The sequence below is a fragment of the Sphaeramia orbicularis genome, chromosome 16 (assembly GCF_902148855.1).
Source record: "Sphaeramia orbicularis chromosome 16, fSphaOr1.1, whole genome shotgun sequence".
NCBI classification, from domain to species: domain Eukaryota; kingdom Metazoa; phylum Chordata; class Actinopteri; order Kurtiformes; family Apogonidae; genus Sphaeramia; species Sphaeramia orbicularis.
Genome location: NC_043972.1, coordinates 1,101,891 through 1,118,360, shown reverse-complemented (window position 1 = coordinate 1,118,360; position 16,470 = coordinate 1,101,891). Strand labels below are relative to the sequence as shown.

Here is a 16,470-nt window from a genome sequence, read left to right as displayed (position 1 = left end):
TATCTCCACACAGTTTTCCTCCACAGATGCTCATACAGAAACTTTATAACCTAGTGCCTACTTTATGAATCTGTAAATTAAATTTTCCCTTTAAATCATCTCCTCCCTCTCTTTCACTAAACATCTCTTGAATATTGCCTGGCAGTCAGTTATTCTATGCTTTATATATTATTTGAATAGTTTTGAATTCCACAAGGTCAATGAGTTTGACAGTTTTAGATAAAGGTAGAAATAGTGGATTTGTGTGTTCACCAAAACCAACATTGTGAACAATTCTTCTTGCTCTTTTTTGCAGTAAAAAAAGTCTGTGTAATGAACTTGTATCTGTATTTCCCCATACCTCCAAACAGTCACTTAAATAAGGTCAGATCAATGAATTCTACAGAATGTTCAGTGATTTCGGATCTAATCTCCCCTTTGCTCTGGCCAGGACTCAGATGCTTCTGGATCGTTTGTTTTGTACATGTTTTATGTGAGGTTTACAGCCAATTTTATCATCGATTATCACTCCAAGAAACTTGTTTTGATTCCCCCTTTCTATATGTACACCCTCTATTTGGACCTTTACCTCATTACTTGTTTTACATTTGCCATAAATCATGAATTTTGTTTTACACAGATTTATTGACAACTTATTTTTGTCAAACCATAATTTACTTTTATTTAGCACTGAAGTGATTATGTCCAAAAGTTGCTGTAAATCCTCACCGGTTCCTAGAATATTTGTGTTTTACCCCAGCAATAAGATGGTGTGCTGGAAAATTTGAAAATGACCCTTAAAAGTGCTCAAAAAGTGCTTGAATTTGACCTTGAAAAATGTGTACGAACCCTGGTCACTGTTTCCTGTCTCTTCTGTACTTTCCAACATCGAATACAGACACAAAAATATGTAAGACAATTATAAATAGAAAGTTATTATATTAATCTTTGGGAAAAACCCTCTTAACTGCTTGCAGCTAAACCTCATTCCTACACACTCAAGTTTTCTCGACTGCAATCACACATGGAGTTTTGGTCACATGATGAAGGACCTCGCATTAAGAAAAACAAAACAGTCATTTTCATATCTTATCTGGTAGCCCACCATCTCAAGTATCCCGTAGTATCCTCACAAGGGTTCATAGTGCTGAACAAAGGGGTCCGTTGTATGATTGAAATCCAAAACAACTGGTGTGTCTGCAGCCTCAACAAGTCCACGTCCCAGAGGAGGAGCTCAGAGCTCCTCCACTCACATCCCCAAACACCAATTGGATTGTCAAGGCTGAGCAGCTGCTCTCTGGGCAGTGTGGTCATAAATAGAGTCGGCTACATCCTGTGGAGTCCTATCCACTGTCAAAGAACCAATGTGTTAGTCAGTGTGCGTTTGTATGGCAGCACACACTCCTCTTTTTGCTCTCCATAAATGTTTCAGCCTCATCTTTCCATTTAGTGCTTGTACTCGTCGCGCATTCATCCTCAGAGGAAGGCTGGCCGACGTGTTGGTAAGCGGGGCAGTCGTGCAGAAACAAAGTCGGTAACTGTGGTTTGTCATCATCGCTGGCGCTGCTGGGAACATCGCAGCTCGGCTCTGTGTGTGCGTTTGCCCGGGACTGGCATATCCAACCTCTGTAAGCTTTGCTCTCACGTGACGGAGGATCTAGTCTGGTTTCCTGCGGTGTGCATGATCAGATCTGCAAAGTCACAGTTAGTGCAGTGACCTACATACTGTACATGCAGCTCATGTTGGGAACAGGACATTCAGAATACAAAGGAAGACCAGAGCTTCGACACACTAGTTTTCGAGGCTGAAGTCCACAAACCCACCTCACAGCATCTATCTTAGATTAGCCTCTGAGACCACGACGGAGACGAGTCCAGGCTCCCATGAAGTCTATAAATATTCAGATTTCCCGTTCATCAGTGTTTCTATAACTCCCTTTGCCAAGCTGAACACTATCCACAGCCTTTATCAGTGTAAATCAGTGGTTCCCAGTGGCTCGTGACCCCATTTTAACATCACAAGTTTCTGGCGACCCCAGACTTTCAAAACTGAGACTTTTTTTTTTTTTGCTAAAATGAATTTGTTTTTGATCGTGTAATAGTTTGCTATAATATGTTGCAAATAAACATTAATTTTACTCAGCGTGTAGGTTATATAATGTAAAATTTTATTAGTAAGTTTTAATTTAAAAAAAAAAAATGTATCAATTACTAGAACTTCAGGCGATCCCATTTGAATTCCTGGCGACCCTACGTGGGGTCCAGAGCCTAAGGTTCAAAAACACTGCATTAACTGTTCCCAGTCCCCTTTTTCAGTTGTGTGGTACAGTCTGTTCTTTCTCAGACTGATCAAATCTTGCACCGCAAACATCTGAAAACAGTGTTCAAGGGGTTAAACTGAAATGAGGAGGACAGAGGGTCTTATTTAGAGGTTCACCTGGGGTCTAGATCCGCCAGCAGCACCAAAGTTTACATTGGAATAACGTCGATCCTTTTACAGTGAAACCTTGCCACTTTAGTAATTTTTTTTTTTTTTTTTTTTTTTTTTATTACTAGAAATTTCAGGCGACCCCATTTGAATTCCAGGCGACCCCACGTGGGGTCCTGACCCCAAGGTTGAAAATCACTGGTGTAAATACTAGTCAAACATTGATCCACTGATTCCATTCCATCGATTATGAATTCTAATAAAATAAAAGTAGTTTGTGTATTAATCACATTTTACAACCATTACACTCTTAATGCTTTAGAACAATGTGACCACAGATGTAAAGTTCAGCCTTGATGTCATTTTTTACATGCTTGACACTTGCCCAGTGTCAGGATTCAGTTGCCCCGTCTTCATTGTTTCGTCATCAACAAGAAATAACCACGACAAAAGGCATAGACACACCAACCTGACTGCCGATCATCAACAGAAAAGATAGCCCGACTAATTAGTCAGCTCCCGTCTCCCCGACACAGTCAAAAAAGTGTGAAGAACACACCAAATCGACTACTGACTTCAGCGTACGTTCTGACACATAAAACTGGAAAACATCTCTCTAAACACAGAGCTCTGTCGTCAGTCATTGTTGTCAGCAGAGAGTGTTGAGTGTCAAGAAGGGTTGTTGTTTTTGTACTTGTTGAACGGATGGCTAGTAATAAGAAGATACGTACATACTAACAATGCTAACAGTGTTCACTTCATGGAATGAATGAAGTCCATAGTCAACACTGACTGTCACTCATTCAGATCCAAGATGAACAGTGAATGGTCTATTATAGAAGACAGTAATAGAGTGAAATACCTTGGCATAGCTGGATTCACATGTAAACTTCACTGATTCACTAGTCCAGGGCTATCCTTCCACCAATCAGACTGGCCTAGCGATGGCATTAACGACAGCCGATCGCAGAGAACGCACCAATCAGACTCATGTCACCGACCTCGCCAGACTGCCCGACGATGTCCGATCGCTGAAAATCAGGTTGGTGTGTCTTCGCCTTAAAGTTAATATCCACGATTGATGTGCATCTGCATCCCCAAATAAATATGAGAAACAACCATAATGCCTCACTCCTCAGCTCTTTCCATCATTTCCTGCAAAAGGATCTGCAGTTTTTTTTTCCCTCACTTGTCTAATCAGGCTAGTGTTCAGGCTCAATGACGATCGGACATGGCTTATTGTTGACAGCTGATATGTGGTGCAGTGGTTAACGTCGTCACCTCACACGTTTGCATTTTGTCCCCGTGCCTCTCCAAGTGCTCTGGCTTCCTCCCACAGTCCAAAAACATGCACCTTCAGAGGTTACTTGGCCACTCTAAATCGCCTGTGAATGGTTGTCTACTATCGACATGTCGGTGAATTATTAAATTAATTATCTTCACTGACAGTCTCTAAACTTTACTGTCTGTTGGCCTCTGCTCAGACTTATTTTTTTCAGATTGGTGGCTCCACATCCTTGTGCAAAGCCCGGCCTCTAACGCCATAAATACTCACTCGTTCAAAGCGATAACAGTCCTGTGGGAGTTGGCAATAAAAGGAGACTCGCTACATGACATGAAGGGTAGTTTTTTTCCCTTTACACTCCGGTTTCCAAGTTGGGTTGTACAGATAAACAAATCAGAAAATGAAGCTAAATTTAGCAAAAGTCTAACCAAAAGACACACCGCTCTCTGTCTACATTAACGGTGGACTTGAGTAGGAAAGGTTTTTGACTGTTTGATTGACACATGCTTTTTTCTGACACAAATCTGTCCATCCTGAATTTTTATACGACGCTTTATGTCAAAATAAATTATTCTAACCTCTGCCTTGATGGCCTTACCAGCTTCAGCAGCATTTGTTGTTGTTGTTCCCAAATGAATCAAATGCATTAATAAACCATTTGTCGTTCCTAATGTGGGCCAGACAGATGAATGCGACTCCGAACTTCTTTACAAGCTGAACTTGACAGCTCGAACAGCCAAAGTACAGATAAGCTATGTGCAGACACATTCATGGGTCTCACAAGGGCACAGTGTTCTCACAATAAAGATGCTTTCACCTAATCCTCTGGGATTTAGAGGAGCGTTTCTTAAAGGAAAGCATCATATTTGTTTCCAGGCAGCGTATTTTCCATTTACGTGTTAGTAGCTCTATGTGATGTGGTAACTTTGCTATTACCACCTTTTCCTTGAGGAATCTGCATTAGATTCAAGAATGTTTATCATCATTATGTGCACATAACAAAATTCTTCTTAGAGTTAGTTCTCGGCTGGATACAATGAAGAGAAAATATAAGATAACTACACTCAATATGTACATCGATACAAGAGACGCTAAAGAATTAGTGTATCAAGACTAAGTACAATGTAGAAAGAATCGTAAAATACAGTATGTACAGTCCAGTGCAGTAACAGTGCAAACAGTATGTGCTGTTAGGATGCAATTATGTGCAATAAGATACTAAACTGTTATGTTCTCAAATATATTTTACACAAATGAAATGAAGTCCTATAGAGTACATGGGACAGAGATCTTCTGTGGGAACTTTCTAGCCAACCCAGGTTTTGTTTGTTTGTGAGGCTGACTTTTGTAGCTCTAAGTTCTAAGTTTACTGCAAAGCTTTGTGCTGCGTTGGATTATCCCATGGACCCCCGTGGAGGGCAAGTCCTTATGTATTCAAGGCAGAGCACACCAACACGGAGCTAGATCAAATGAAAGAATGGAGGCTTGAAGGCCACAGCACAACTCAACACTTTTTAAAGTGAAGTTATTTTTGCTGCTTGAATTAAGACTTAAGGGTGTTGTTGTTCACTGACCTTGTTGTTGTCAGCTGGTTTTAACCCGTCATGGCCACCGGGGGTGGTTTAGAACGACGTGAATCGATTTGACTGGCAGATAAAACAAAATCAGCCACGACAGCCAAGCAAAAACCCGGCTCAAAATTTAAGGTGGTGTTGCCAAATTAGTGAACACTGTCTAGATCAGTGGTGGTCTGTGGGCCATAACTGGGCCTCCAGAGGTTCCAGTCCGGCCTGCGGGATAAATTTGCAAAGTCCAAAAAAATTACACTGAAGATATTAACAGTCAAGGGTGTTGAACTAGTTTTAGTTCAGGGGCCACATTCAGCCCAATGCGATTAAAATTCAAATAATAACATAATAACTCTTTAACAATAAAATGCAAACAACTTGAAAGTTAAGTCCAATTTTGACAACTTGTCAAATGTTTTGTGCTTTTGTAGAGCCACTGCTATCTGTAAGTTGTGTTAATAATAAGATGAGACATATTATTGCAGAAATTATTCTTATTTGAGTTCCAAATTTCAAAATTTTGCCAACATTTTGCCTGTTACTACATGTTGGTGTAACGTTGTGTGTAATGCACATGCACAAAGGATAAGTGGAGGCATAATATGAGGCTCAGAACACTTTTACAGTTAGCATGATCATAAAAGTCTGATTACTGGGAGTAATCAGGTTTTTGTAATAATTGGATCTGAGGCGTTTACATGCATTTCAGAAATACAGTAATTGGAAAAACCCTGGTTTGGATGTTTTAGTTCATTACCAGAGTACATACCTATGTAGTGACGATAGACACAAATTTCCCATTATTGTCTTCTACTCATATTTGACTATATCACGTCTGTTTTTGAGTTTGTTTGTTTTTTCATAAACATGCACATGTAAAACAATGAAATCAACCAGATTAACAGGTATACATGTATGAAGATATTGATGTATTGCAGGTCCAGGTGTGTTAATCCAGTTTCTCATCATCTGATTACTGCTGTCATCTGATAAGAACATCAGATTATACCAGTGTTGTTCCACCTCGAGGTCGGGACTCCATGTGGGGTTACCTGGAATTTCAAGTAGTTGATAAAAATAAAAATACATTTACAAATAAAAAAAATATGGTGAGTTGACAGAGATAATCCCAATCCATAACAGACATGACAAACTGTGAGTGTGAAACTGCAGCACTGTGGTTCTGTTTGTGTCAAATGTTCATTGTGGTCAGTTTCAGATGCTGCAGCTCTTCCATAATTCATAGTTTCAGTTCTTGTTTGTTCAGTATTAATTGTCCTCCTTGTAAATCACAGCTGGACTGACTGGACAGATCCTGACCAAGGAAAATCAAATTCTCTCTTTGTGCAGTAATCTACACCTGGATTTACTGCCTCTGTCCACAATAATAGACATTATATAGACTAGGGATGTAACGATATGAAAATTTCATATCACGGTTATTGTGACCAAAATTATCACGGGTATCATTATTATCACAGTATTGTTGAAATGTGCTAAAAATGTTCAAAAAGTACTTATACGCACACTAAAATCATTTTAATAAAGTTGTGTTTTGAAAAAAAAAAAAAACTAAACTAAAAACTAAAATAATAGGCACAATGTACTTTCTGTTGCAGAAACATTCAAATATTAACATGTAAACATCAAACAAACAAATGTGCATTAGAGATGACACCTTATGGCCATTGTTTGACCATTTACCAGATCAAGTTTGAGCTGTTTTAGGGTCTCTCTCTCTCTCTCTCTCTCTCTCTCTCTCTCTCTCTCTTTCTCTTTCAAAGTGCAGTAATCAAACATGGTTATCATGATAATAAGAATTTAATACTAACCGTCGGGAGTTTTACTGCGGTTTATCGCTATACCGGTAATCGTTACATCCCTAATATAGACTAAATGTCATTTAAAATTAATATTTATTTGCAACATAGTACAGCAAACTATTACATGATCAAAAACAAATAAATTTTAGCACAAAAAATGTCTCCGTTTTGAATGTCTGGGGTTGCCAGAAATGTGTGATGTCATAATGGAGTCACAAGCCAAAAAAGGATGGGAACCACTGGGTTATATGTTTACAAGATCACATGAATAATCTGTCGATCCAGAAATCAGATAACGGTCTGAGTTTTAGTGCACATGTAAACAGACACACTGATGTTTCCACTCTCCTTTACTTCAGCTTTGCTTGGCACACTTTGTTTACAGAAGCACTTGTTACCCTGACACCTTTCATCAGAGGTAGTTCAGTTAAATTTAGTAAAAAAACATGGAGCTGGAACATCTTTGTACAATAAATACAGTCGACTAAAAAAAGTTTCATTTTCGGCCTGTTTCCTCTCGTCTGGGTTGTGTCTGTCTGGGTGTTCAATCTGTTTCCTTCCAGCCTTGTAGAAAAAGAACTTTCTTCTACTTGCACTTCCCACTTGTTGCACGGAGCTCTTATTTGTGTGGAAGGAGTGTGAACCTGTCAGTCATGTGGGTGTGTTTGAGGCGTCCTCGGCCCGGTGGGACAGATGGAGAGCAGCACTCAGCCACCCAGATTGCCCACAGATCACTACGTAGCAATAAAGCACCCACCGATTTACAGCAGTTCTTTGTGAGCAGATGAAGTGCAGTGACGCCCCTGGAGGTCTGCAGCACAAAACCTCCTCCCAGGCTTTTGTTCATCCTCAGAAAGGCTGAGTGAGGGGCTGACAGCAGGCATGTTGCTCCGGTTTTGTGTTTGATTACCAGCTAGGCTGTAAGGAGAGAAAATGTGACTTAACACTCCCCTACATGACAAAGTTGTTTAGAAGGAATGCTCGCGTCTACATCCATGGAAAATGTGTCGTTCTTTTTTGTCTTTTTATCCCGCTGTCCCATGTTGAATGCTTTTTTTTTTTTGCTTTGTGTTTTACAGGAAGACGGATAGGAAGACGAGGCATGACGAGATTCGCAGGAAGTACGGTACGTATCTCCACCGGGGTTTTCACTTTATTACTCCAACCTCTCTGATGTCTGAATCTGTGACCGTACAATCAGCCTGATAATCTGAAACGATCCTCTGATGGTCATTAGAGAAGGTTCACATGTGGAAATAAAGGCATCCCTCTACTGCGGAAATGAAACCTTTTATAAAAGATCATGGAAGAAGCAAATCACTGATGCTACGAGTTACACATGGTGTGGGTTTTTTTTGAGGTAAATCAGTGAATTTTCCATTAGCTGCTGCATATCACCGAACATCTGAAAGGTAATGGAAGACTTTGAAATGCAAAAAAGCTCAAATATGGGTGTTTTTTCGTGACTGTAGCTAACATATGGAAATAGATTGTAATTATTTATCCTAACCCTTTATAGGGCACTCATAGAAATACTTTGAATTTCAAATTTTCAACTTTAATGTATTATTGTAGGACATAGCAAGACTTTATTACTTTTTATTATTTTGTGAAAAGCAAGGTCAATGAAGTTACCATATTTGGCTTCTTACCCATAAGTGGTAAAACAAAATAAAATACAAGAAGTAAATATAAAAATACAAGAAAAACACAAGGTGACAAGAACATGTATTTTAGAACAGTAGAACATCATCAGTGCTGGTCCAGACACCTGTCCATGTCCACATGATCCCTTTGAACATCATTCCTTTCATTAGTACCATTACTTTACGGTACCTAACAAAGCAGGTCCACTCACTGTTCATGCAGAGGTGGACCTGACAGACCCTGGAGACCACATTGGACCTGAGCTTGTTGACTCACTGTCCTCACTGGAACTATTACTGTCATCGTCTTGCAATGTATGTGGAAAAAAATTTCTAAAAATAGTCACTTTCCTGATAAAGGGTTAAAGGTAGACTAAGCAATTATTTTCTCGTAATCTCCACATCTCCGCTGAAATCTCACTCAATCAAAGTCAGGAATGCCCATTTCTTCTGAACTGCCCCTCTTCAGATCCATCTATTTTATTGAATGTCTCTGCAGAAGGTATTTAGTTCTGCTACATAAATGTCATTGCCTGGACTGTTTCCAATGGTACAATACATTAATCATTAAAGACTATGACATGCTTTTTTCATGAAGTACATAAACAATATTTAGCTTTTATTCTCATAGACCTTATCGAAAGACAAATTAGGATTCTCAGGAAAATTGCTGCTTACCAATTATTCGTTAATCGATCCATAAGGTCAACCAACTAATGATTAATGGATTAATCGATAATTTGCATCCCTACTCCAGACCTATTTTTGGATAAATCCCAAGACTTTGAGGCAGTTGTGAGCGAAAGATGGAGCTACAGTGCTTGTTGAAAATAGTGCAAGGGGTAAAAACATCTGCATATATGGAGAAGATGAGATGATGAGCCCTGACATCCATAGAAAACACCACAAATAAACAAGCAGGCCTGCCTCTTTGAACAATCCAAATGTCTACAGTTGAAATGTTTACTCTGCTTGTGTATGGTTATTGTTCCACGTGGTATGGAGAAGTCAGCAGAACAGTGCAGATAATGGAAGAAGAGGAGGATGGTAACTGACAATAGCGAAGCGGTGATGTTCAGCCGAAGGAACACCAAAGGAACTCTACTCTACATTCAGTGGTGCAGAATCACCAGTGTGGTACTTGAAATGCTAAGTGTCGGATGGAAACCCGCCCTCCGTCCTCTTGTTCTGCTCTTGTCAGCTTCGTCTTTGAAGCATGTCGAGTTACCTCCGATTTTCCAGGACGTACTCACTTCATCGTTTCATTTCCATACCCGTCGTGAGCGATCCATTATTCAACAGTGTATGCTTCGTCCTCGAGTGCAGTAATTCGGGTCATGTATAGGTTACACTAACTCCTGTCCCATCAGATCAGTTTAAGCATAATTCATCATATGCAGGTGTCAAACGGACGCGGGCTCATAACCGAGAGCAGGATTTTACAGGTCACCGCAGAAACACAGGGTTATCTTTGAGCAAGGAGGATGTTAATACTAGATGCTGTAAGGCTGTGTGAGGTGCACTGCATGTATAGTTACTCCTTTTGTCTACATTGGGTTTAAGTATCAGCCTAGTATCAACCACTACAACCACAAGAATCTGAGCCACGTCCATGTTCTAATCCAACACACACGTTTGAACTTTAACATGTGCATTTGCATAGTTTAACAATAAATACTGCAGTCCTGACAATCCTGACCTTTGTAGCAACAGTGAGGGGGACTGTGTCGTATCGTTTATCACCTCAGCTGTACCGTCTACTCCATATATTCTGCTGTTCTGTTTCTAGAAAAAAGTTAACTTATTCAAGATTCAAGACCTTTATTTGTCCCCGGGGAGCAATTGTTTCTGCTGCAGTAGCAATTAAATCAAATTTTATTTATATAGCGCCAAATCAACAAAAGTCATCTCATGACACTGTACATATAGAGCCTGTTGGAACCAGACGCTCAAGCCAGTTTACAGAAACCCAACTGAATCCTCCAGGAGCAAACACTAGTGACTGGTGACAGTGGAAGGAAAAACGTCCTTTTAACAGCAGAAACCTGGAGCAGACCCAGACTGTGGAGGATGGACGTCTGCCTGGACCAGTTGGGGTTAAAGAGAGAGCAGGGCTGTCACACTCATTTTAGTTCAGTTCCACATTCAGCTAAATTTGATCTGAAGTGGGCTGAACCAGTAAAATAACATAACATATATAACAATATAACATAGTAATATAGAAATAATGTCAACTCCAAACTATTCTCTATGTGTCAGAGCGAAAAAAGTAAATTTACATAAAGAAAAGGTTTACATCTACAAACTCTCCTTTCAAACAATGTGAATAACATGAACAAACTGAAAAAATCAGTGTAATTTTAACACTATTCTGCCTCAGTTTATCATTTACACATGTACATTAGAACTGACAGATCACAGTGGATCTACAAACACACAGAACATTTAATAACAGACAGAATATTGTTAAATTTGAACTTACTTCTCTTAAAACATTTCAGGTTGTTCATATTTTTTTCAGGTTATTCACATTTTTTATGAAATTATAGTTTGTTGTAGTGTAAATACATGAAAATATTTACATTTTGTGAGAGAAAAATTTGCAGTTGTCATTATTTTTATGTTATTCTGATAGTATTTGACTGGTCTGACCCACTTTAGATTGAATTGGTCTGAATGTGGAACCTGAACTAAAAGGATTGTTCATATCTTAGTGTAATTTTTGCATTTCACACATTCATCCCAGGGCCGGACTGGACCCTTTGGTGGGCAGGATTTGGCCCCTGGGACGCATGTTTGACACCTGTGAGATAGAGGGTAAAGGAGGGGAGAGAGAGAGAAACTGGGGAAGAGGGGGAGACATATGGATGCAGTTGATGCTCAGATAACTGAACTAGAACTGTCAAAAGCAGATCAGCTGGTGCAGGCACAACCACAACAAATGTCCATGACAGTCAATACTACTACTACAAATACAAATATTAACAGTGGACGTACTATCACTACAAATATAAGCACCAACAGTGGATGTACCACTGCGGACTCATAAAACATGAGACATGATGGTAAACCGTCCATGGTGCCAGTAGATGGTACACACATGAGGTTTGCCTTGATGTTGACAGGGGGATGGGAGCTGTACCAACAATTAAAACCACAGTTTATCAATAAGAAACGGCACTGACGAAATAACGTGAGACACAAGACGACAATCACATAAAAGCTGGTGGTGCATAGTAACACTTACTTCAATAAAATGTAATCTATTACTAATGCTACCTGTGCTGAACAGAGTTGAGCTCAGCGAAGGCCAAGGGTATGGAGGAGAACTTGTATCTACTGGTTTTGGCTGATGGTTGTCTGAGGCGGGAACTACAGTTGTGCTCAGAAGTTTACATACTCTAGCAGAATTTGTGATTGTTTTTCCATTTTTCAGAGAATATGATCATATGATAACACAAAATCTGTTCTTTCACTCATGGCTTGTGGTTGGGTGAAGCCATTTATTACCAAACAAATGGGTCTTTTTAAATCATACTGACAACAGAAACTATCCAAATGACCCTAGTCCTTCATCCTCTGTATCGGCCCCTTTAACATCAATGACAGCTGAAGTCTTCTGTGGTCGTTGTGGATGAGGCTCCTTATTTTCTCAGATGCTAAAGCTGCCCATTCTTCTTGGTGAAACACCTTCAGTTCCTTTCAGATTTGTGGTTTTCTGGCATGAACTGCATGTTTGAGACCTGCCCAGAGTGGCTCAATGATACTGAGGTCAGCGGACTGAGATGGACAGGCCTTCACCTTCACCTTTTTCTGCTGTAGCCAATGACAGGTGGACTTGGGTTTGTGTTTTGGGTCGTTGTCATGTTGGAACATCCAGGACCGTCCCATGTGTGTTCTGTCAGTGTATGTAAACTTATGAGCACGACTGTAGAGGTGAGCGCTGTCAGACATGACTGAGTTTACCACCTTTGACACCTGGTTATTGTACAGTTCAGAAAGACAGTTTTGCTGAGTACTAATAATTTCACTGCTGACTAATTATCTTAGTTAATGCGGGGTTTTTCTCTCAGATTGATGGTTGCAACAAAACGTGATCGTAGACTCAGTAAAAGATCTATAAAACAGTCATCAGAGATCTGTCAACCTGGAACTTAGCTAGTTTCCTGAGGCCAAACAGACCCCTTATTGTCCTTCTACCGACAAAACAAACTTTATCACAGCAAAGTCTGTCAGCAAACTATCTGCAAAGGATGAAAGAGCAAGAAACTACATGCAGTAAAAATGTTCTTTCTGACTATCAACAAGCCAATGTTCAGCCGAAGTCACAGCAGACACATGTTGATTACAGCTACACATCAGCAAAGACACTCTCCTTCAGCCGGTCAAACTTCAGCTGTAAAGTGTGACAGCATTTATCGCAGACAGTTCAGATAATAACGTCTGAGGCTAACCCGGAGCTCTGTTTACCATCCGTCTTACTGCGTCACCGCTCATGTCTATTGACTGGTTCCACATCTCAGCGATTAACTGACTCACAACTGAGATGTATTATCAACAAAATGAACAAGCGACAAAATATGAAGAACAGCCTCCGCTGAATGAACAGAACGAGTCTTAAATCTATGAGTGGTGAAAACTGAGGCAATAGGATGTAGAGGTTCTGACTTCACCACAGTCGATGTATTATTAGTGTAGTTGTAACATGTTGGTTTATCACCTCCATTATTTTGTGTTGCAGATTTCTAAACTCCTTCCATCTATTTTATCAATTAGTCTGTCTGACAGTGGTCAAGGCATTCATGTATTAGTGCAGGGCTGTCAAAGTCACTTTAGTTCAGTTCCACATTCAACTAAATTTGATCTGAAGTGGGCCGAACTAGTAAAATAATAACAGAATAATATTTAAATAATGTCAACTCCAAACTTTTCTCTATGTTTTAGAGTGAAAAAAGTACATTTACATGATGAAAAGGTTATTTACATTTTTTTGCGACATTAATCTCTGTTTTAGTGTAAATACATGAAAATATTTACATTTACAAAGAGAAAAATTTGGAGTTGTCATTATTTCTATGTTATTATGATCATATTTGACTGGTCCTGTCCACTGCAGATTGAATTGGTCTGAATGTGGAACCTGAACTAAAAGGATTGGTCACATCTTCAGTGTAATTTTTGCATTTCACAAATTCATCCCCAGGGTCAAACTGGACCCTTTGGTGGGTCAGACTGGACCCTTTGGTGGGTCGGACTGGACCCTTTGGTGGGTCGGACTGGACCCTTTGGTGGGTCGAAGTGGACCCTTTGGTGGGTCGGACTGGACCCTCTGGTGGGTCAAACTGGACCCTTTGGTGGATCGGACTGGACCCTTTGGTGGGTCGAACTGGACCCTTTGGTGGGTCAAACTGGACCCTTTGGTGGGTCGAAGTGGACCCTTTGGTGGGTCGGACTGGACCCTCTGGTGGGTCAAACTGGACCCTTTGGTGGGTCGAACTGGACCCTTTGGTGGGTCAAACTGGACCCTTTGGTGGGTCGGACTGGACCCTTTGGTGGGTCGAACTGGACCCTTTGGTGGGTCAAACTGGACCCTTTGGTGGGTCGGACTGGACCCTTTGGTGGATCGGACTGGACCCTTTGGCCTCCGGGACGCATGTTGGACACCTGTGGTTTAGATAAAACATCTGAGTGTCTCTCACAAGAACACTTGAGGGAAAACCAGCTCCTCCACTGACATACTTTCTGTATCATACTGTGGTCAAGTGTAAAAATCCTTCGCTGGAAAAAGAAGAGTTTCAGTCACTTTTGATAAAGAGGGAATCATTAATTATCTGGTATGGACGTAGCGGAGGTTTCATTTCATTTGTTTATCAGGACTGGTCGTCGTCTAATGGATGGTGTGTGCGTGCGGTTGTGTTGGTTTGTTGTTTGTGTACGTCGTAGTGAGACGTCAGGTGATGTGGTTTTAGTGCGAGGACGCTCTGACACGGTGATGGATGGCTCTGAGCTCCACCGACCTCCCGCTCTCATTAGTTTACTTCCACGGGGATTCGAGACGAGCCCACACTCTTCTTCTTCTCATTCTGTGAAACACAGTCCAGGGAGCTGTTGGCCGTCCTCTGTGAAAGTGAACACTCAGCTGTGGGCGTCGTCTGAAGCCGCTCAGGAGCATCGATGCCCGCTTGGTTTCATGAAAAGTTGGATAGAACTCCTGGAGAAACCTAATCTAATGTTAATTCCAACCACTACAGCACTGACGTCATCTTTAACCCTTTCATGCATGAATTATTAGAACCGTAATCAAGATTTTTTTCTGGAATGTTTTTATTCCTCTTTAGGCATAAAAAAAAACCAAACAATGCAATTGAATTTTTTTCATGAAATTTTCATGAAGTTACAAAAATGTCCACTCAGCCTGACACCATGCATTTAATTTTAGAAGCAAAAATATATGTATTTACTGATCTACTGTGTGAAAGCTATGAAATAAAAACATTTTTAATGCTGCTAATCTGATGTTCTCTCACATTTTAACGTTCTCTAATACTAGGTATTACTCACTTCAGGGAGATAATATGGAAAAAACAAAACAACAACAAAAAACCTTTTTGTTTAAAAAAAACAAAAAAAAAACCCTGTTCATTAAAGTCTAATAACAATTAGCAATTTTTTTTACACTCAAACATGTTAGTGCAGATCAGGTTTATCTAGAACTGCAACGTTGCAGTAATGGTACGAACTGAAGTGTATGGGATGATGCACATACATCCACTGTGTTGGCTGATATTATAATAATAATAATAATAATAATAATAATAATAATACATCGGTTTTATACAGCGTTTTTTAAGTACTCAAAGATGCTTTACAATAAACAGCCAAGGGACGAACACACACCAAAGGGGTAAAACAGATACAGAGTTAATACTAAAGGGCAAACAAAGAACAAATACTCAAGCAAAAAGGTAGAGACAGACATGGAAAGAAAACACATGAGAGAAGGTGGATGAGGTGGAACAGGCAGTCAGTGTTCATATGATGATCTACAGCCTGAGCTAAAACTACAAACTCCATGAATACATGAGAGAGGAGCTTTGACCAGCTGTCCACTGTAATGACCACTATGCATGAAAGGGTTAAAAGGACTGTATTTTCAGCTTTTCGTTGTTTTTTTTTTTCTTTTTTAGATAATTTTCCATAATGGTTCTTAAACACAACATGAGTTTTACATTAGAGTTCTAACCCAAATGTCTGTGATCATAAATCATGCATTGTGTATGATTTATGATCTCCCTGTGATAATAAATTATACACAACTAAGAGAATGAATCCCTGTTTAAGAAGCCAAGAAAAAGACATTTTACAATATTTATAAAAAAGAAAGAAACCAACTTGGATGATTAATATATGCGTTTCTGCTTTAAAAAGATCAATATGATCATTGAAATTGATAAAACTAACACTTTGCATGTACAGTATGTAGTGGTTTATTAGACTGGGTTTATTCAGGTGCTGAATTCATCCTTTATTTTTTTATTAATTCTCGACAAATTTGGGACAAAAATGCACAAATGAAAAACTGAAACAAGGTCGGCACAACCTGTGAGCGACCTGTGACGCCCTTCATCAGACTGAGACGTCACTCGTGGTGAATCCCTTCTTTGGGAGCTCACAGCTCGTGCAGACCTTGTTTCATTTTTTCATCTATTTTTTGGGGATCCTGCACACCTTTCATTTTCTG

General features: G+C 39.8%; 1 protein-coding gene across 1 annotated transcript in view; it reads left to right on the top strand.

The window, feature by feature from the left end:
* LOC115435147 (pituitary tumor-transforming gene 1 protein-interacting protein) overlaps nt 1-16,470 on the top strand; it is a 41,064-nt gene that overhangs the window by 19,776 nt on the left and 4,818 nt on the right. The window contains exon 6 of the mRNA XM_030157365.1: nt 8,163-8,209. Within this exon, the coding sequence (XP_030013225.1) occupies nt 8,163-8,209 (47 nt within the window). The remainder of the gene's footprint in view (nt 1-8,162; nt 8,210-16,470) is intronic.